Below are 22,126 nucleotides of genomic sequence, written 5' to 3' on the forward strand. Positions count from 1 at the left end.
CAAAGAAAAAACCATAGGAACTCTAGAGGATTTTATCCTATGGGAAATAATTCTATAGAGTCCTTTGAAACAAAGGATTATTTCCTATCAATTCCTTTGAAATTCCTATGGAATGAAACTTACTAGAGCAATTTTGGAGGAAAATAAGCATGAGATCTCATCTCATGTTTTTCTCTTCGTGTGTCTAAGGTTCCTGCGTTTTTCCTGTGTGCTAATCAAACGATAGTTTGAAGATTTTCCTGTGTTTCAAAATCCCATAGGAATCCAATAAATATAGCATTCAATTCCTACGTTATTTATATTCCTCTGTTTTCTCAATCCTGCGATTCAAAGGGACCCTTACAGTTTATACCGCACGGACTTTATGAATCTCACCGGTTTACCTGTCTGCACGTCTTTCGCTAGTCCCAAAGGAGCTAAGGAGATGACGGTATGGTTGTCTGGATGAGGTTAAGATTAAACTATCTTCGTCCTAAAATATAAGTGTTTTTAGTTGAATGTGATACATCATAGTACAGCGAATTTGGACTGATTCTCCATTCAGATTCGTTGTCCTATGATGTATCTGGAAAGTCTCTCCGTTCAGATTCGTTATCCTATGATGTATCCGGAAAGTCCTTTAGGGCATGTTCAATGGTAGAGACAAGTATTAGTCTATTAAACAATAGTACAAGATTATTTAGAGACCGTGTCTTTACAATAGTTGGAACGACAAATAATACTCTAATCATTAACTCAGAAAATATTCCTTTTGTTAATATTCTTTCCAATTTTTTTACCCTCATGCAACCATATTTCTATATAATAGTGATTAAGAGTTAGCGATGTTTTATCGCTCCTCTTTCTCTTTCTTCCATGTTAACAAGTACTCCTAATTAGCAACGCTAAGAGACCACTATTAATAACCATTGTACATGCTCTTATATTTTGGGACAGAGGGAGTAGTTGATAAGCAGCTTGTGAGAACATGAAAAAAAACCCGAGTTTTTCAATTTTTAATTTCTAGTTTATTTTCTAAATTCTACCGCTATAGCTTCTTAGAATATGAACGAAAAAAACGTTCAAAAGAGCTTCTATCTAATTACGCGTGTTTAGTTCCAAAATAATTCTTCAAACTTTCAACTTTTTCATCACATCAAAACTTTTTTACACACAGACTTTCAACTTTTCCGTCACATCGTTTCAATTTAAACCAAACTTCCAATTTTGATATAAACTAAACACAGCCTTAGAAACAGAAGCTCTCCCAAAACAAAACGTGTAGTTCATCCATGGGGTGCGTGCCTATAGGCGCACTAGTACACGGCGTCACGCCGTCCCGCTTCCACCGTGGTACGTACCGCGCCTACTACGCTTGCATGCACGCGCACGCACGCACACGCATCGCGTCCGCATTCCACCATCTTCTTCTTCCCCCCCAACCCAACGGTTTTGGTGTTTCGCTCCGCCTTCCGCTTCCGCCGCTACGCGTTCGCCTCCCCTCCCCTCCCCTCCCCTGCTCATCCTCTCCACTCCACCACCACCGCCACCGCCGCCGCCGCCTCCGCAACGCGTTCTTGCTTTCCGATCTCGCGGTGCGGGCGCCCACATGAGGTTCAGGTTCCGCAACAAGGCGGCGGGAGACGGCAGCCGGCCGGCCTCTTCTCCTAACGCCGGCAAGTTCGCGGCGCCTGTTGCCGGCGGCGGAGGCGGGGCGGCGGACGTCGCCGACGAGAGCCCGGATCAGGACAGCACAAGGAATGGTGCGTCACGTAAAACACCCCCCCCCCCCCCCACCCCACCCTTCCATCTCTTCTCCCCTCTCCCCTCCCCCTGCACGATCTTGAGTTCTTGATGATTTCTTATGCTATTGTTGTTATTATCAATTAATTAATTAACCACGGCATCACGAAATTCACCGCGGAATTTCTTCTTTTTTAGTTATTGTTCTTGCAATCTCGCATCCCCGTGATAAAAGATAAACCCGGATTAGTTATTTTAGTTGAAAATTCTCATCTCATCCGCACCGACATGGCAAAACAATTCAGTTCCTTCACCACCACTAGTGGGGTTAGTTGAGTCGTCTCGAGGCAACGAATACTTTTATCCCCCCTCTTGCAATTTGATTAATCCCGTTTCGATTCATCATCAAATTGATTTTGTTTTGGTGCGATATCAATCAGGGGGCAGTGCTGTGCAGCTGCAAAATCTTCTTGCTAACTTTTCTTGTCAATTATTATCATCGTGGCATCCACCGCGTGCCTCTCTGCCTCTGTAGATTGGCAGCTTCGCCTCCGACACGACGAGCCGGGGGGGGGGGGGGGGGGGGGGGCGACCTGATTGCAAATGTGAAATGTCAATGTCCTTGTTGGGATTGTTCACCTTATTCCTTTGCTCCTTTTGGTCTTCATTGCTCTCTTGTTTTGGGATGAGGCAGTATGTATTAGTAGTAGTACTAGTCTTGATGTTAGTGTCAGGACAGTGATTTTCTAACCCCTTGGAATTGGATGTGCTTAATTTCTTGCGGATTTTAATGTGTCTTGTGTGGTGGGATTGGGTTTTCAAAGACGACGGCCTGGAAATTAGGACATGTGGAGTTAACAACAGGATCGTGTCATTTGGACATTATGGATTGTTGATACTAACAGGGGTGATTAAGAATGGATTTATTTTCTCTTTCGTACATGTTGGAAAACTTGTCTGTGTTCGTGGAATTTTGCATCACTCGTACAGATTCCTGACAAATAACTGGCAAGGACAGTATAGAAGAAAAGTGCTTTTTATCTGATTACATCTGATAGGCTCTGTTGTTCAATGTTTCTTCATTTTACTCTGTTTACGCGTTTCTTCTTCGAAGATTCTTTGCAATAAACTGAAGTCACAGTTCTTTGAAGACTATTAAAGTTAAGAGTTCAATTAATCTCTAGGGGAATGCAGGCAATATTTTGTGCCATATTCAATTGCAATGCTCTTTTGTTTGATAATGCATTTAGCTATGACATAAAACAAGACCATGCATTATGGTATTCTAATGCTGAAACATTTACCTCACTATTGAATTGATCGATTGTCCCAGGAAGCAAAGATGAATCGTTCTTCGAGGCAAGACCCTGGTTAGACTCCGACAGTGAAGATGATTTCCACAGTGTGAGAGGAGGTACCAAAAAAATTCCTCAAAAAAAAAGTGAACAAAATTATGCTGCTGTATCACTGGAGTTTGTTACCAAAGCATTAACATTACTGCCTTCTGTTTATCTGAACTCTACAGATTTCACTCCATCAAGAGGCACCACCCCAGATCATCAGAGACAGTCACCATTCGCGGGGCGAATATCGGTGGACAGATCGGAGCCTTCTCTGATCGAGAAGAAGCAGAGGCTCCTCGAACTTCTCCAGGAGAAGCAGCATTACGACGATGACAGCGTCGCTGATGTCGGTAGCGAGATCGAGAACGGCGCTGTCCATGCTGAAGAGTATCTGAAATCATCGAGGAAAGGCGCGAAGGCGAACAAGGCATCCAAGTCCAGGGGAGGCTGCTTCCCAAGCTCCTTTTGGAAGATCAAATTCAGGAGCTGCAGGAAGAAGAGAAAAGAGCAGAATGATTAGCTGAATTTAGCAGCATTGTGATGTTGATTTTTGTTTTTCTACTTCCTGTGAAAATTGCTTTTTACGAGAGCGAGGGGAATATATATACATTTTACCCCTGAAATGCTTCAGCTGGAAATGACGAAAAGAAGTTTTGAAGTGGCCACTTATTATGCTGTAAAAAAACAAGCAATGCAAATATAATGTAGGGTAAAAGTATATATGTTTACTTGTTAATTGTCATTGATGATTTTGTTGGCATGTGTTGATATATGACTATATTTGCTGGACCATCAACATATAACACTGTTGCCATGTCCAGTTGATTCTTTTTGTACAAGCAAGGAACCTTTCTTGGGCCCCTCTTTGCCTGTATTATTATTGTTGACAAGCCTAGTCACCTAAAGATAATCTGCTCAAGGTCCCAAATTTATTTACTTCTTGCAAATTTAGGATGGAATAAAAGTTGATATGAATGAGCTTCTGTAATGAGAAATTGGTGTATTTCCACCTTAAACAGCACAAAACATTCTTGAAATAGAAGTTCCATAATTACCACCAAATCCATACAGGATAGTCACTGAGATTTGACGGACATGTGAGTAAGAATATTCTTCATTCCGGCCAAACCACGAAGGAGTTGAAATTTCTTTTATCATAAAATAGAATGGAATGTTTTTTTTTTTAAAAAAAAATAGGTGTCCTTGCAACGTGCATTTGTTCATTCCCATTATTACATTACAATTCAGCACCAGAGTAGTACTCCTACTCCAGTAAGGTAGTTGATTATGCTCAATTAATTAAATCATTCTTAGAAGCCATGCATCATGGTCAATCTGGATGATGGTATACTAGTTTGTGGGGATCCATCACCAACTAGGCAAATTATTCTGCTCATGGCAGGCGTTGGCTGGCAATAATGCTGCTCCTATTGCTAATGCAGGAAACAGACAAATGCTGGAGCAGTATGTTAGTGCTGTACTTAGTACTAGCAGAGAAGCTCCATAATTATGCTCAGAAGTTTTGCTATTTGTTTCTTGGGTTTACTGTTTTTACATAAAAAAGGGAGCTGCTGTCAACTGTTCCACTCTTAAAAGCTCTTGATCAATTTGCAAAATAGCTGTTGTCAACTTTCAGTTAATGCGTCTATGGTCAATTTGATAATTGGTTATATTTGCTGTTTCTGAAGTCTGAACACAGCGTCCTTTTTTTTTTTTTTTTTTTTTTTGCGGGGGTCCTTTTAGGTTCTTAGATGTAGTATATTTTACTGTATCATTTACAGTAAAACTCAATGATAGCTAAGCTGGGGCTGGTAATTCCAAATCAAAACCCTTTTAGTTTGCTTCAAAGACATGCCTCTTTTACCTTTGAGAGCTTTGAAGCATTTGCCGGCAACTTTTTCCTGACAGCATTTGTTGATGTAGGCATTGTTTAGATCCCCTGGTAAAATTTTTCACACTATCACATTGAATGTTTGGACACATGCATGGAATATTAAATATAAACAAAAAAAAACTAATTACACAGATTGCGTGTAAATTGCGAGATGAATCTTTTTAGTCTAATTGCTCTATAATCTGACAATGCAGTGCTACAGTAAACATTTGCTAATGACGGATTAATTAGGTTTAATAAATTCGCCTCGCAGTTTACATGCAGATTCTGTAATTTGTAAATGTTAATGACAGATTAATTAGGCTTAATAAATTCGCCTCGCAGTTTACAGGTGGATTCTATAATTTGTTTTGTTAGTACTCTACGTTTAATACTTCATATGTGTGTCCGTATATCTGATGTGACACGCCAAAACTTACTTCCTCCGTCCCAAAAAAAGACGAACCCTGCATTTGAATCAGGGTTTGAATCTGGACATGCATCCATGTCCAGATTCAAACGCAGGGTTTGTCTTTTATTGGACGGAAGGAGTACACCCCTGCATCTAAACACAGCCGTAGGTCCTCTAGTGTAGAGTAGCACCGGGTAGCAGATGGAATCTTGTATCATCAGAACAGTTAGTGTGCAAGTACACCTACAAGTCAGTTCACTGCAAAGTGAAATAAAGGAGCAAGAGAAATCTGACATTATTCAGGAAGTGAAATGTCTGCATCTTTACACAATGTTTGGTCCAAACACACAAGCTAGCTGACGAATTGAGTGCATGCTTGTGGCTAGGAATAATCTGAACAGAGAATCACATATAAACAGAGTTCCAGAAGAACATATAGACACTAGAATGCAAGAAATATATACTCCCTCCGTCCCACAAAAAACAAACCTAAATTGGAGGTGACTATTCAGGTTCGTTGTACTAGAATATGTCACATCTAATCCTAGATTTGTTTTTTATGGGATGGAGGAAGCACAATCTATGCCTACTGATGACATCAACTTTCAATTGTCACACTGCATAAGCACAGCCCTGACGGCTTGAGCGTCGACGTGTGCCATTCATATCCCGCAGGCGCAGTCGGATCATACATCAGAGTCTGATACCCAGGCTCTTCCTCTTGGGAAAACAGCAGCAGCTTCCCATCAAGCACCCCGAGGCTGAACAGAGTGGTTGAGCTACCGGTAAGCGGCACCAGGATCTTCTGCCATGAACTGTCTGAAGGGTTGAAGATCGCGAGTGACCGCTGGTTCTTCCACTCGATGCAGAACAGCCTTTTGTCGATGACGGCATGAGAGGTGACCATGACACAACCCTTCTTGATCTCGGTCCAGGAATGGAGAATGGGATCATACACGTCGATGAAACGGGAATTGCCAATGGTGAAGCTTGACCGGCCATCCATGATGTAGAGCTTGCCATTGAAGCTGCAGGCGAAGGAGCCCCACCTTGGTCTGCGAAGGCTCTCTATTATTGTCCATTTGTTTCTTTGTGGATCATATACTTCAACACTTGACAAGCCATCGCCATCAGAACCAAATCCACCAGCAACATATACTGCACCATTGACCTCTGCACATGCGAAGTCACGACGGGCCACGTTCATCTTGGCCAGTGCAGCCCACCTGAGTATTTTAAGCAGAATGAATTAGTTTTGTTAATATTGTATTTTAACTTACAATGATCAAGTTCCTATTTAAATTTTTTTACTCTGTATTTAGAAAACTCATGGCACTAATGGATTACCTGTACAAGGTTTTTTGGGAAACTATTGCTACTATGAGAATTTGAAGTATTCATCTGATGTAAGAAAAGAAGACAAAGGAGCACTGTAATAAATGCCTGTAATGACTCGAGCATACCTGTTCAGACGAGCATCATACTGATAAACTTCATCAGAAACACATTCTTTTCCATAATCAACAACATAGCCAGCCATGACAAGCAGCTTTCCATCAAGAACAACCACACTAAATCCAGCTTTAGTCAGTCCAGGCATAGGAGGAAGCATCCTATTCTGCTGCTCCAGGCTCCCCAGCACCTCCCAATAGGGTCCCTTTCCTCCATCTCCAGTGATCAGGGCATAAATCCGCTCTTCAAGCCTCCCGACCTCCTTCCTAACAGCAATGAACTCCTTGCTCCCAATGAATGACATCCAACTCTTGGACACTGCACCCATGACAGGGAAGTAGCTCCGAGGGACAAGGGCAAGGCATACTTTCGCTAAGTCTTCTGGCAAACCAGGTATCAGTGCTCCGTATGAATCACCTTGGGTTCTAGTAGGAAACTTCAGCTGCATTGTAGCAGGGAGGTTGGTCTGTGCTTTAACAAATGGCTCTCTTGCTCCAACAAGTGTTAGCATTGCCATAAGCAGCAGCAGGGCACCTTTTAGGCTTTAGCACTTCGTTTTGTTAACACTAAACAGCTTAAATGATCCCTTTTATCACTTGCTTAGTTGCTATGTATCACGGCTGTCCTAGCAGGGGGATTCATGATATCCATCACCAACAGGGATCATCAGATAAAATGGTCTGAATGATGCGAAGATGAGGTTCTTCAGCTCAGATTTCTCTGTCTTAATCTTTTCTGTGTCAAATGCCATCCGATGGTGGAAGACCTTAAAATGGATTCTCCTGATCTCCTTATTAATGAAGTAAGAACATGTCCCTGTCTTGCACATTTGGCATTCAATATCTAAATAAAATAATGGATACAATTTATGCTGGATAGAAATAGGATGTTAGCATCCGTCATTTAGGTTATTATTAGTGTACCAATGGCTATACGATTTTGATAGCCATTAACCACCTGTGGTTTCCATTTTCATCACAGCCAGTTACCTACACGGACAAAATTAAAGAGATAATTTTTTAGAGTACGGTTTTTCTCAAATAAAATTATTAATTAAAAAAATCAAAATAACAGTACAAGTATTAAAAAACATCAGACAAATTGAAGATTAAATCATATATAAACCGGAGATCATACAAATATAGGGAGTCATCATACAATTACCACTGCTTTAAAATAAAAAAAATTGATCAGAGAATCAAAATTGACATATAGGAAACTAAAATACCGGAAATATTCAGGGGTTATATATGAAAGGTAAAAAAGGGTGAAACCAAGGTGTGTCCATCACCTTGATGATGCGCAATAAGGGAAAGTTTGACGTTTCTCCATGCTATATTTGCTTTAATGAATCACTAAGTCTAAAAGCTCATTTCAAAGAACTTAAACTAGATTTTACTTCCCCTACTCAACAAACAGGGTAAGTCCATAATAACCCTTATCCTCGCCAAAATAGATACTGCCCCTACTTAATAAACATGGATGAATCCATAATAATTCTTACCCTTGCCAAAATAGAGATATCGCATTCAAAGAAGTTCAATTGATAATAGTGTATGGGTTACAGGCCATGCTGCCAACTCTCACAAATGTAGCTGCTAGGCAGCAACATTGTGACTCTTCTAGACACCACCTTGTTATATGACACAAAGCATAATTGCCCCATACACGAACAAATGACTTGAAAAAATGGGTCGGGGATTTATTTTAGTATTATAAAATGGGTAGTTTAGAAAAAGTAAGCATAATATTGCTTACTTTTTCTATACTACCAGTTTTACAATAATATACAAAATAATCCCCAGAACATTTTTAACATACAACTTGTAGGTCATATTTTTTGTATCAGGACAACATGCTTCTCAACGTGTATCATGGTGGCGTCTAGCGGAATCACAATCTTGCTGAGAGTAGTGAGCAAAGCAACCCCATCATTTCAGATTGAACTTATTTGACCAAATATCTCTATTTGGTATGAGTTAAGGACTATTATAAATACACTCTGTTTATTACGTAGGGGCAGCAATAATTATTATAAGAGTCTAAATTAGATCTCAGAGCCGACAAGAGCTCACGTGTTGGATGTTCTATGCCAGGTGCTTTTAAATGAGCCTACAGATGCTTACAATTCATCAAGGCAAGAATGGAGAAACATTAATTTTCCTCTTATTGTGCATCATTAAGGCCGTAAAATACTCATTGATTTCGTCATATTTACCTTAACTTTCATATATAGCCTCCTGACACTTCAGATTGTTTAGCTTTCAGTATATCAATTCTGAGTCTGTGATCAAACTATGAATATGTATTAAAGCAAAGGTAAACAATACGATGACTCCTTATATTTGTATGCTGTCTAGTTGGTACATATATGAAATGTAAACCATCAATCTATCTGATGTTCAGTGATGCTTTTTTTGTTGACATGGACCTTTTTGAACATCTGACCACATTTCAGTAGTGAAATTCCTCGTGCACAAATATGTACGGTGTACTTCAAAGTTGAACCCGTCGCAGGCACTTGACTAGTTAAAAAAGAAAAAGCAGGGTTATACATCACAAAGTTTCATGCAATGAGCCATAAAGATTGTAACACCGATTGAGAAAAAAAGCAACAGTTCCAAGGACTAACAACACCGGATGGCACAACAACACACGAGACTGAAACCCAACAGAACCTTTCAAAAATTCCGAAGGCTGTGATCAAGATCAGTGCATGAATGGTAGGGATTACAATTTACAAGTACACTAAACTTGCTATACGAAGCGAAACCGTAGCTTCGTTGACTCAAGAAGCAACAACAAACGTAAGCAAGCGCGAAAGCACAACGCACCAAAGTTTACGTGAGCTACCGACATCGCGCAAGTCTTCGAACAGTGCCGGCACAGCTCTAAACAGAAGAACAGTCTTACATGGGATGGGTACCACCACACCACAGCAGCTTGCAGGCAAATCAATAATACTAACACACATTACTCAGAATAAGCTACTACTACATATACAATACAATTTATCATCAAGACACACAGAGTATGCCGCAGTTGGCACAGACAAAGTAGACAACATCTATCCAGTGTAGTTTCTTTGTAATTGGCAGCAAACTCTAGATCGAAAACCTAACAAACTTACCGTATGTGTGTGGTGGTGAGGGTGGGTTAGGGGTGTATGGCCCAGGGCTGCCCTCGAAAGGCAGCCTTGGGGGAGGGGGTCCGACGTCGCGAGGCGGACGCCGGCCGGGGACGGGCTTGGCCGGTGTGGTGGGCGGCATGGCGACGGCGCGAGGCGGCGGAAGTATGGTTTGCGGCGGCGGCGGGGGCGGATCGGAAGTAGGGTTTGCGGCAGTGGCGCCGGCGATTTCACGAGGCGTACGAGAGAAGTCCGGGCTCCGTAGGCCTTTTGGACTTGGGCCGTGCCAGGCTGGGACGGCACGGCCCATCTGCTTCGTGCCAAAACGGGCCTCGTGCAGGCCCAATGCACGTCGCAGCAGGGCTTTTTTTTTGGGTTGGGGGGGGGGGGGGGGGGGGGGAGGGGGGGGCAGACTAAAACATCTATCGGGCCACTTCTTCTATGATATTTAAACGATTTTGCTAAACATCGTGATTTCTTCTATGATATTTAACGTTTTGTTGGGCGTAGAATCGTGCGCCGAGATTAGTGGAGAAATAAGCACGGATGACGTTTTCTCGCTCTTGCTTTCTCCGCTTCCTTATCGCTCTCTCTCCCTTTCTTTTCTAAATAAAAATTATTTTCTTTAACGGTTGAAAAATTAAGATATTTGAAACTAAAAAAAAATATAAACTAAAATTACATTTGTAAATTCAGCTGATTTGACATGTAAGCGCATTGTAATTTTAATAAAAATGTTGTGTAAGTAAATATGTATTTGTTATTTTCTTTTATAGTCCGTTAAATGTAAATCTAAGAGTTGAAAAAATCTAGGTGATTTTTTATTAGAAATCACCCAACAAATAGATAGGTAGTTAAAGCTCATGAGCTGGAAGTTCTGGACATGATATACCGATATCATTTTCATAAAACTAATATAATAATGTTATTGTTTCAAAATTTCGTACTTTTAATTTTTTCAGCGTCACATTGAAGTTGACACTGGATAGTTAAATTAATAAATATATTTTTTTTACCATTTTTGATTGTTAGGATATCGTTAGCACAAACTCCCTTTGTTCCATAAAAAATCAACTTAGTATCGGATGTGACATATCTAGTACTATGAATCTAGGTATACATATGTCCAGATTCGTAGTATTAGAATGTCATATCTAGTTCTAGATTCGTTTTTTACGGGACGGAGGGAGTACGCTAGAAATTTCTTTGCTCACCATGATGCTTTACTGATTGTATATTCATGTCAAAGCCTTTAGGGACTAGGAGTAATTAACAATTTACACCATAAAACATACTACTAGAATGGTTTTCCTAGAATGCTAGTTCATGCTAATCTAATGAACATATTACGTTTTCTTCTAAGGATAACATTTCTCAAGCCATTCACTTAAAGAGGAGTAGAGAAAACACCACAGTTTGGTGGTTACATTACATAGATGTTAAATAATTTTGATACTTCAAAGCCTATACAATCAATCACAAATTAAAAAGGAAGCCTCGTAGCCTAAGACCTTGAGAATCAGATCGTCAGGGCATCTTCTCTCGCTGATAAAATCGAAAACATAACCAACAAAACCACAAATGTTTTTTGAACTAAACAAAATGATCAAAATTTAAGTTCCAGTTCGTTATGCCCTGCATCTCATATATGGTAAAAAACCATTCCCTCTTCCACATCCAAATAGCAGCGAAAACTAATAACTAATCGCCACAACGATTGACGAAACGAGAATTATTTTGCAGGGCTAAGAACCATCTGCAGAGAAGAGAAAAAGAAATGCATCTTTGGAAACCAAAAAACTCGATCCATTCAAAGGCTTCAAAATCAAACAAAATGGTGTGCTGAGCGAAACGATCAAACAAGAACTCACAGCAACAAGCCTGAAGAACACTAGAAAGCTTGTTTTTTTTTTCTCCTTATCCCCTAGGTCAGAGAACGGTCAATTCTACCCCGAAATTAGACAAGATTAAGCTAGCACGGGTATGGTAAACACAGGGATTAACATTTACCTGGAATAATATGGAAATTTTGGCTGGAGTCTGGAATGTTGAAAGCTTTGGAGCGTAACAAGCCAACGATAATGGAGAAACTCTTCAGAGTTTTGGAAGGTTAGGAAGAGCAAGTAGGGTGGTGAGCTCCTGGCTATCGTTTTTATAGCTCCAATTTGCTGGAGATATGTATTGAAATGAAATTTCGCCGTCTTTTCTCCTCTCCTAAATTGGTGGAACTGCGATGGTCATACGTTTGCCTGGTCCAGATTCAGTTTCAGTACAAAGCTGAAGGATATATATGACCAAAATGAGAAGTCACTGTTCCTCACTGACATTTTTTTTTCTTTTATAAATTGGATGTCCCTGTCAAACTCTTTGTGGTATGGATTCAAATGTTACGTACATGATATGCATTCAAATGCTTCAATGGAATTAAACTTATCACCAACCAAACCAAGCACACCAGGTTGGCTATGCTTGTGAATATATACAATATATATACATAGTTCAGTGAGTGCCAGGCTTGACCATCAGCAACTAGAGATATGTCATCACCTTCAGAGTTCAGTATTATGCATTTGATTGGTAGATATGCATTATGTAGCTAATGATAAATGGAAGGAATGGTTGGATTTACAAATTGGAGAACATATAGGAATGTTAGACATCAAGAAATAGAACCTTTGCACCCTCATATTGCTTAGCAACACATTTTGTCAGTTACCTTGCATGATCGGCATGTTTGTTTAAACACCTGAACCTCCCTGTACGTGGTTGGAGTGTTGCACGGCAGAGCAACTGCACTCAAATGATATGGTTCCGTAGTCAATGTATCAACCGATTTTTCTGGTTCTATATTTGGTTTTACTCAAATGTCATTGTCATGTCTTGTCTTGTGTCTCATGTTTCGAGTCTTACCTTGGGTACTATCGCAGCCTAAAAATCTACACAACCTCTGAATAAAGCCATGTTATGTTTGACATGAATAGTAGAGAAAAACAGGGGAAAACTACTTAAAAAGGTTAATTTTACCATCATTGAGAAAGTATCGGGATATACCACATTTTCTATTGTAAAATTTAGTATCTCTAGGTACTATGTATCTTGAGGTATCAAATTTTTTAGGTAAAATTTAGGTACCTCGAGATACTTTTTCAAGAACCGTAAAAATTATCACTGAAGAAAGGTTAATCTCAATATATGTCATGGAGGAAGGAAGAGACCTGGGGCACATATCTGATTTCTTCTTGGAAGAAGACCCTACATGAAACCAAAAGACAAAATTACAAAGGTCAACTTGATCTTTAGCTAATATTTGCCTTTTCCAAAAGGCAATCTAGTCCTTCCGGCCGGGAAGTGACAAGGCAGCATGTGCAAAGTCAAATACTACATGCTGTCATGCTGATCAGTGATAAGCATGATACGCAACTTATATTTTCAGATAATGGTCGGCTAGATATAGTCAGAGCCCCGTAGGATGATAACCATGGACTAGAATAATCTTATCTGGATGGAAGAGTACACTGCCAGTACGGCGTTTAATCCTTTTAGAAGTGAGCTGATAAGTATTGACAAATCACAAATATTCAAGTAGATGTTAATTAATTAGCAATTTGCAAACATATGGGAATTAATTTTTTTTGTCAAGTTGCAGTGTTTAAAATGAACAGAAGGTAGATGTCCTTCTAATCTAATACTTGAGATAGTAACAAATGCTACTCATTATGTGGATTTCGACAGCGACGAGGTGGGGTGGTGAGCTCTTGCCTCCTGTGGCTCATCTTTTTTGTAGCTCCAATTTGCTGGAGATATTGCGAGGAAAATTCATCGTCTCTTCTCCTATCCTCTCCTAAATTTGGTGGAACTGCGATGGTTGAAGCTGGTCCATATTCAGTTTCAGTTAAAAGTTAAAAGGATAAGACAAAATGAACAGTCACTGTCCTTCCATGTCATTTCTTTTAATGGATGTCTCTTTCAAACTCTGTGTGGTATGGATTTTCCATGAAACTCTGAAGAATTTCGTAGTGAACATAAATTATATATGTTATGGTGGTCAGTAGAAAATCATACAATTCCTGTTAGAGGCAAATGATGGTTGAAATAAAATTAGATGGCGTATTGAAAATGCAAACTCTTTTCTTTTAAGAATGAAGTTCATAAAAGTTCAGGTTTTGAGGTATCTATCTAACATTCTAACGTTAAACCCTTAAGTTTTGCATTTTCCGAGAAAAACATATGTTTTGAGAGAAAATGCTTAAAAAACACACCTTTATAACTAGATTGTCCATTTTGAATCAGAATCATGCAGGGTACTAGATATGGCTATCGAGTATATTTTCAAGTATGTGTGTAAGTACATACTACCTTCGTTTTCATATTATAAGTCGCTTTGACTTTTTTTTTCTAATTAAACTTTATTAGGTTTGACTAAGTTTATAAAAATTTTAGCAATATCTAAAACACCATGTTAGTTTTGTTAAATCTAACATTAAATATATTTTGCTAATATGTTTTTATGTTAAAAATGCTACTATGTTTTTTATAAATTTGATCAACTTAAAATAGTTTGACTAGAAAAAAAATTAAGGGAGCAGTTGGAAACGATGTTATCTCGGGCTTTCAGAACACTTTGCCTCAAAATGTGAGGCCTTGTTCAACAAAATTGGGAGATGGGATTTCACATTAATCTTATGCGCTAGGTCACTTGTGTTTTAACGAAATCTTACGTACATGACATATGTTTCAATGGAATTAATTAAAATCATCACTAACCAGTGCCTATCACCCTGTTTCTGTGTATATATAGTCCACTGAGCGTCAGTCTTGAGCAACACAGCTCGACAACTAGATATATCGCCGCCTTTGCTACTACTATGGATGCAAGCATTTTACAAAGCAACCAATAAAATGTAAGAAGATACCGAAACATGCATGCATTTTACTCCCTCCGTTTCACAATGTAAGTCATTCTAACATTTCCCACATTCATATTAATGTTAATGAATCTAGACATCCCACATTCATATTAATGTTAATGAATCTAGACATATCAATATGAATGTGGGAAATGCTAGAATGACTTACAGTGTGAAACGGAGGAAGTACAAAGCAACCAATAAAATGGAAGAAGATACCGTACATTTAGGAATATGAGGCATTAAGAAACAAACAATTTCGAAACAGAAACATGATGCATTTCCTTTCTAGCGATTGTTATCCGCATGTAAAAGGGTTAGCTCCAATGGACAGTAGAGGAACTCCGGGATCCATACTCAGTTTTACACTATCCTAATCTGTCTGTAATTGCTAGTCCAACAATTGGTAGCTTGTTAGTAATGATTTCTATCAATTCTGTACAAATTAATAAAAACATACTACTACTTTTACAATAGGATAATTTTGTTAGATACTATTGTCATATCTTACATGGTGAAAGCAACAAGCTTTTTTGCACAAGGATGCGCCACATTATCAAAAATATATTAGACGTTGGATAAAGAGTTTGAATAAAGAATGGCCATTGGATCGAAAGGGAGCATGCATTAAAAAAACCCACAAATAGGCTAAACATATGGAAATTTCCGATACAAAGAGAGAGGAACAAAAATAGGGAAGATGAGGCTTCTAGTGATTCCTTCTATAAATATATAGTACAACTTAGCTATATCTATAATTGGCTAAGGCAATCGATTGTAAACAAATTAATTTATGTCAAAACATTTAAAAGCTAAGCTAAACTAATAGATCATATACAAAAGTTCTTAAAGAGAATCAAAAGTCACGTAAAGCGTGACTATATGTGCTAGTTCTAATAGAAAAATAATGGTCAAAGTTGCACGACCGAATAAATCAATAGTGCCATATGTTCAAATATGGATGTAGTAGTACATATGCATTACACAGCTACTGATAAACAGAGGAAGATACATGGCTTGCAAATTGGAGAACGTTTAGGAATATGAGGCATTTGGAAAGAAATGTTTTCAGACTTGACTTAGCATACATTTCCTCTGAAATGCGTGATTATTATCCCCTAGTTTAAAGTTTAGCTCCAATGGACTGCAAAGGAAGTAAGTGTACCCGAATCATCTTAGTGGATCCATATTCACTTTTACTGAACTTCCTTCTCTCCTATTTAATCTCTTCAGCTGTGCAGGTCTTCAGAGGAGTTTGGAAGGTTAGGAATAGCCGGAGATATACTACCTCCGGTCAATTCTATTTGTCGTTTCGGAGAAAAGTTTTGGCTTATTTTCTTTGTAAATTGGTTTAAATTATGTCTGAGAGAGTTTTTTTTTTGACTGAACTGAGAGAGAGAGTATATTGTAATGAAAAATTCGTCATATTCTCTCTCCTAAACTGCCTTGTGAAGGTTCAGTTTCAGTAAAAGCTGAAAGATATGGCCAAATGAGAAGTTGCTGTTCTCCTCACTGACATTTTTTTTTCAAAACATGAATGTATCTTTCAATCACACCAATTGGAATTAAACTCATCACCAACCAATCACACCAGGTTGGCTACATTTGTGTATATATAGTTCAGTGAGTGCCAGATCTGAACAGCTTTTCAACACTTCAGCGACATGGATTAATGCACTCGAGTAGTACTTAGATATGCATTATGTAGCTAATGATAAATGGAGGGAGGGCTTGGGCTTGAAAATTGGAGATTATATAGGAATATGAGACATCAAGAAAGAAATTAAGAAAGTAATCAAGAGAGAAGTAGTTGTAGTCCTGCAGACTCGACTGAAGCATGAGCTTCGTTTTGGGCCAGTAGAGTCTTTTTCCCTATTGGTCTTGGGAGAATCTGATCTTTGATTTTCTTGCAATGCTACGACGCTCACGACAGACGGTGCCAATGTAGTTAACTTGGGTAACCAATAGAATGAAGTAGATATAAGATTTCCTCCCATCCTCTCTTGTGCGTGATCGATTTCTTATTGTCTAAAGATCATCACCTATATATGGATAGCAGAGGTGCTGAATTCAAATGATTTCTCTATTTCTATATTCAGTTTTACTTGAGGTGTCATGTCCTGTCTCATGTTTTAATTCTTATATTTTGTAAAAATTTATTGAAGTAGTTTCAGTAGAAAATTATATACTGTAACAACATAACAATTCACACATTCTGAATAAATCCATGTTACAGTTGGCATGAATAGTAGAGAAAACAGGGGAGAAACTAAAATGTAAGTTTCAATATATTTCATGGTGGAGGGAGAGACACATGAGGCAAATGTTTGATATCCTCTTAGAAGAAGACCCTAAATAAAATCAAAAGACAAAAAAAAAATGCAAAGGTCCAACTTGATCTTTAGCTAATATTTGTCATTTCCAAAAGGCAATCTAGTCCTTCAGGAAGTGACAGGGCAACATGTGCAAAGTCGAATACTACATGCTGATCATCAGCGATCAGAATGATATGCAACTTTTATTTTCAGATAACACGGCCAGCTCTTTTGTCAGAGCTCTGTAGGATGATATCCATGGGGCACAGAATAACCTTATACTCACGGAAGACGGGGAGAGTACACTGCTAGTACGGTGTTTACCCATTCAGAAGTGAGCTGATAAGTCATGACAAATATCCAAGTAGGAGTAGCTGTTAATTCACTGTATAGAGAGCATAAAAAACATCAAAGATCTAGACAATAACTAATAATACCAACACAAAATATAGAAACATTTATTCAAGTCTATTTGTAAATCTCCATTCGAAGTTGGCAAAAATTTGCATAATCATTGTCTCTAGCTTCTGATATGCAATATATATTAGTTTCTTGTTCTCATCACATGTTTGTAGTTGTCTCCAAAACCAGAGCCAGTATGTTGCCATGAATAGTACTTGCATATAAAATTTTATTAGTGATTTGTCAAAAACCATATCATTTCTATTAACCAAAGAGCCCAACATATATATAGCAGATTCTCCTACTAGGATATGTTTCTTTGTTTTTTAGTCACAACGTACAAGCTAGTTCCCAAAAATATGAGAAGTACTATTTGGAGGTCTCAAACCAAAAAGATATGTACCGATCTCCACATGAATCTAGCAAAATGGAACTAAAAAAATAGATAGTTTCATTCTTCATAAAAAACATCTCATAGTGTCATTCCAATTCCTTCTTGCTAAGTTGTCCTTAGTTAAAACTACTCCTTCGAACAGATACCACAAAAAAAATCTTTATTATAAGAGGCATTTTTATTTTCCATAAAACTTTGTTGCCAACAATATGACCGTTATTTATTAAAGCTAAATATATAGAACAAACTGGGAATTGACCATTTTGATGAAGATTCCATCTAAATGAGTCGCACTCATCATTCAACTGAATATTCACAATAGATGACACCAAATTATGCCAATTAGCTATGTTCTGACCTACCAAAGCTCTTCTAAAGCAAACATTGAGAAGAATAGAACTCATGACCACCGCTACCGAGACGTTTCTCTTACGAACAATATTATACAGAGATGGATACCTATCTATAAAGGAAATATTACCTACCCATTTGTCCTCCCAAAATCTTGTTTCTCATCATTTAGTATCCATGATCCCAAATTTAAAATGATGTTCTTGACCTACATAAGACTAGACCAAAAATGGGAATCCTCTTGTTTTCTCTCAATTTGAGTAATTGTACGGTTTCCCAAATACTTTATCTTTAGCAAATCCTGCCATACTCCTTGATTATTGATCAGTTTAAAGAGGCATTTACTTAATAAACATTAGTTCTGTATTTCTAAACTATGCACTCCCAGTCCAACTTGATATTTTGGTTGAGTAATAATATCCCCTTCCCAACAGAATCGTGATCTATAATAATCAATTTTTTGAAGAACCCCTTTTGGAATATCAACAAAGGAAATCATAAACATAGCTAGACTCGATAACTTTGAATTTATCAACACCAACCTCCCCACTACGGACATATGCTCACCTTTCCAACTACTCACCTTTTTTTCAATTCTTTCCTCAATTACTTTCTAATCTTTGTTATTTAGTTTTCTAAAATGTATAGGAATACCAAGATATCTAACCAGAAAAATTCCTATTCTACACCCAAAAATACGAGAATATTGTTCTTGATAGTCCTTTGCATGGCCAAAAGAGAAAATATCACTCTTATGGAAATTAATTTTTAGACCAGAAAGCATTTCAAACACAGATAATAATACTTTCATGTTCTTAGCAGTAGATGTTAATTACTCCCTACGTTCCAGTATAAGTGCAACGAGCGCAGAAAACGCTGCCACCTAGCTCGGCACCGGAGGGGAAGGCATTGGATGGAGGATTTGGCGTTGGATGGCGGTGGCTGAGATTACTATGCATGAGGCCTACTCCCTCTGTCTCATAAAAAACGAAGCTAGAACCGGATGTGACATATCATAGTATTACGAATCTGGACATATGTATATCCAGATTTATAGTATTTAGATGTGTCACATCCGATACTAGGTTGGTTTTTTATGGGACGGAGGGAGTAGAAGATAGCAGCGTCGACATGTGAGTAAATTGCGGCGTTGATAGTGCTCTCGCCCCTGCTCTGCTCACGTCGTTTCCAATCGTGCCTGTGGCAATTGAACGACTCGATTTCATTTGGTACCTCATATATAGTACCAGTGCCTACAGGCACCACCTGCTGGTCAGTAACAAACCTCTTTGCGGTATCTATCTTTGTTAATTTTACAATCATTTAGAATGTACCACATTTTTTATTGTAAAACTCGGTAATGTAAAATTTAGGTACCGTATTTTCTCAAAATCGTAAAATTTCTCATCTATTTAATTAACATTATTACCTTGAACACTTATTACTAGATTGTCCATATTTTGACTAAGAATAGTGTAAGATACTAGCTACCTCTATCGAGTATATTTTCAAGTAATGTGTGCAAGCACATAGATGGAAACAATGTCATCTGGAGCTCTTGAAATACTTCGCACTACTTATGCTCTCGATTACTTATAACTTTTAACGAATCTTCCGTACACAACATCTTTTAATGGTATTAAACTCATCACCAACCAGTGCCTTATCAGCTTGTGTCTGTGTATATATATTCCATTGAGCAACACAGCTTGGCAACTATGATATATATCACCGCCTTTGCTACTACCATGAATGCATGAATGCACTTGAGTAGTAGATATGCCTTACACAGCTGACAATAAAATGGAGGAAAATACCAAATGAACATATTCAGGAATATGAGGCATCCAGAAAGAAACAGTTTCCAAATCAAATATATGGTGCTTTTCTAAATCAAAAGACATCTTTATCTTTAGCGATTCCTGGGCAGCTCATCTCCAACATGTCCGCGCAGTCCTCAACGTCCTTCACTTGCACCGCCTCTTCGTCAAGCGATCCAAATGCGCGTTCGGAGTCTCCTCCATCGCCTACCTCAGCCACATCATCTCAGCCACCAGCGTGGCCATGGACCTGGCCAAGGTGCAGCCATCGTGGACTGGCCCTAACTGCGATTGGCGTGCGTGGTTCGCGGGTTCCTCGGCTTGGCTGGCTACTACCGTAAGTGTCAATTCTATTTGTCGTTTCAGACAAAGTTTTGGCTTATTTTCTTGGTATATTGGTTTTCTGAAACATCATCTAATTATGTCTGGAGAGAGTATATTGTAATGAAAAATTCGTCATATTCTCTCTCCTAAATTGGTGGAACTGGTATGGTCATGGATAGGATGCCTGGTCCAGGTTCAGTTTCAGTAAAAGCTGAAGGATATAGCCAAATGAGAAAAAGTTGCTGTTATCCTCCCTGACATTTTTTTTTTTCAAAACATGAATGTACATTCAATCAGTCTCAATGGAATTAAACTCACCAGCAAAAAATCACACCAGGTTGGATACATTTGTGTATATATAGTTCAGTGAGCGCCAGACCTGAACATCAGTTCAGCACTTCATCGACTAGATATGTCGCCGCCTTCGCTATTCTGGATTAATGCACTCGAGTGGTACTTAGATATGCATTATGTAGCTAATGATAAATGGAGGGATGGCCTGGGCTTGAGATTCTGTAGGAATATGAGACATCAAGAAAGAAATCAAGAAATAAGTCAAGAGAGAAGTAGTTGCAGTCCTGCAGACTCGACCGGGGCAGGAGTTTGGTTGATTCTGAAGGCGCTCAAGGCTTCAGCGTTTTGGGCCAGTAGAGTCTTTTTTCCTGTGGGTATCTGATCTTCGATTTCGTTTCGATGCTACAACACTCAACATGGATGGCACCGATGTAGTTAACTTGGGTAATAAACATAATGGAGTAGATATAACATTTCCTCTCATCCTCTCTCTATTTCTAGTTTTACTTGAGGTGTCATGTCATGTCTGATATTTTGATTCTTACATTTTGTAGAATTTGATTGAAGTAGTTTCAGTACAAAATTAATAAGTATATACTGTAACAGCATAACAATTCACACATTCTGAATAAATCCATGTTACAGTTGGCATGAATAGTAGAGAAAACAGGGGAGAAACTAAAAGATAAGTTTCAATGCATTTCATGGAGGGAGAGACACATGGGGCAAATGTTTGATATCCTTTAGCAAAGGATACTAATTGGCATGTTTGATATATTTGGATGATTTTTATAATAATTGGCTGTAACTCTTTGAGCAAAGGCTGGAATGTTATTCCATTATAAAAAAAAATGTTTGATATCCTCTTGAAAGAAGATCCTAAATAAAATTAAAAGAAAAAAAAGAAAAGGTCCAATTTGAACTTTAGCTAATATTTGTCATTTCCAAAAGGCAATCTAGTCTTTCCAGGAAGTGACAAGGCCACTTGTGCAAAGTCAAATACTACATGCTAATCATAAGTGATCAGAATGGTATTCAAGTTTTATTTTCAGATAACACGGTCAGCTAGCTTTTGTCAGAGCTCTGTAGGATGATAGCCATGGGGCACAGAATAACCTTATCCTCATGGAAGACGGGATAAGTACACCGCTAGTACGGCGTTTACCCTATCAGAAGTGAGCTGTTAAGTCATGACAAATATCCAAGTAGCTGTTAATTAATTACTATCTACATTTCAATATAAATGCAACTTAGTACAGGAAGTGATATATCCTCGGGGCTCGGGCTACGAATCTAGACACCAGATTCGTAATCCCAGGATATATCATATTATGTTCTACATGTACTTATATTGTGACGGAGAGCGTAGCAATTTGTAAACATATGGCGA

At 38.5% G+C, this 22,126-nt stretch overlaps 2 protein-coding genes across 5 annotated transcripts; one reads left to right on the forward strand and one right to left on the reverse strand.

Moving 5' to 3' along the window:
- The first annotated feature begins 1,371 nt into the window (after window positions 1-1,371).
- On the forward strand, window positions 1,372-3,926 carry LOC127771334 (uncharacterized protein At3g27210-like). The gene is made up of 3 exons (XM_052297226.1): window positions 1,372-1,742; window positions 3,056-3,136; window positions 3,248-3,926. The coding sequence occupies exons 1-3, from the start codon at window positions 1,589-1,591 to the stop codon at window positions 3,583-3,585; spliced, it is 573 nt and encodes a 190-aa protein (XP_052153186.1). The 5' UTR covers window positions 1,372-1,588; the 3' UTR covers window positions 3,586-3,926.
- A 1,695-nt stretch (window positions 3,927-5,621) lies between these two features.
- Window positions 5,622-12,170, reverse strand: LOC127770994 (F-box/kelch-repeat protein At1g67480-like). Of its 4 annotated transcripts, none has more exons than XM_052296771.1 (4): window positions 11,940-12,170; window positions 9,234-9,322; window positions 6,814-7,791; window positions 5,622-6,576 (listed from the first exon to the last, which is right to left on the reverse strand). In XM_052296771.1, the coding sequence occupies exons 3-4, from the start codon at window positions 7,317-7,319 to the stop codon at window positions 5,949-5,951; spliced, it is 1,134 nt and encodes a 377-aa protein (XP_052152731.1). In that variant the 5' UTR covers window positions 7,320-7,791; window positions 9,234-9,322; window positions 11,940-12,170; the 3' UTR covers window positions 5,622-5,948. The 4 variants fall into 4 exon arrangements, with proteins under 4 accessions (XP_052152731.1, XP_052152729.1, XP_052152730.1 ...); XM_052296769.1 differs by having other exon boundaries at window positions 9,234-9,327; XM_052296770.1 differs by lacking the exon at window positions 11,940-12,170 and adding an exon at window positions 9,933-10,268 and having other exon boundaries at window positions 9,234-9,327.
- Between the last annotated feature and the right edge of the window lie 9,956 nt (window positions 12,171-22,126).

The sequence above is a fragment of the Oryza glaberrima genome, chromosome 4 (assembly GCF_000147395.1).
Source record: "Oryza glaberrima chromosome 4, OglaRS2, whole genome shotgun sequence".
NCBI lineage: Eukaryota > Viridiplantae > Streptophyta > Magnoliopsida > Poales > Poaceae > Oryza > Oryza glaberrima.

Excerpts from the sequence above, each read along its gene's own strand:
- LOC127770994 (XM_052296772.1), bottom strand. The coding sequence starts at position 7,319 with ATGGCAATGCTAACACTTGTTGGAGCAAGAGAGCCATTTGTTAAAGCA. Across the intron at positions 6,577-6,813 it reads TATGATGCTCGTCTGAACAG|GTGGGCTGCACTGGCCAAGA; the intron begins GTATGCTCGAGT and ends TAAAATACTCAG.
- LOC127771334 (XM_052297226.1), top strand. The coding sequence starts at position 1,589 with ATGAGGTTCAGGTTCCGCAACAAGGCGGCGGGAGACGGCAGCCGGCCG. Across the intron at positions 1,743-3,055 it reads TCAGGACAGCACAAGGAATG|GAAGCAAAGATGAATCGTTC; the intron begins GTGCGTCACGTA and ends CGATTGTCCCAG. Across the intron at positions 3,137-3,247 it reads TTTCCACAGTGTGAGAGGAG|ATTTCACTCCATCAAGAGGC; the intron begins GTACCAAAAAAA and ends TGAACTCTACAG.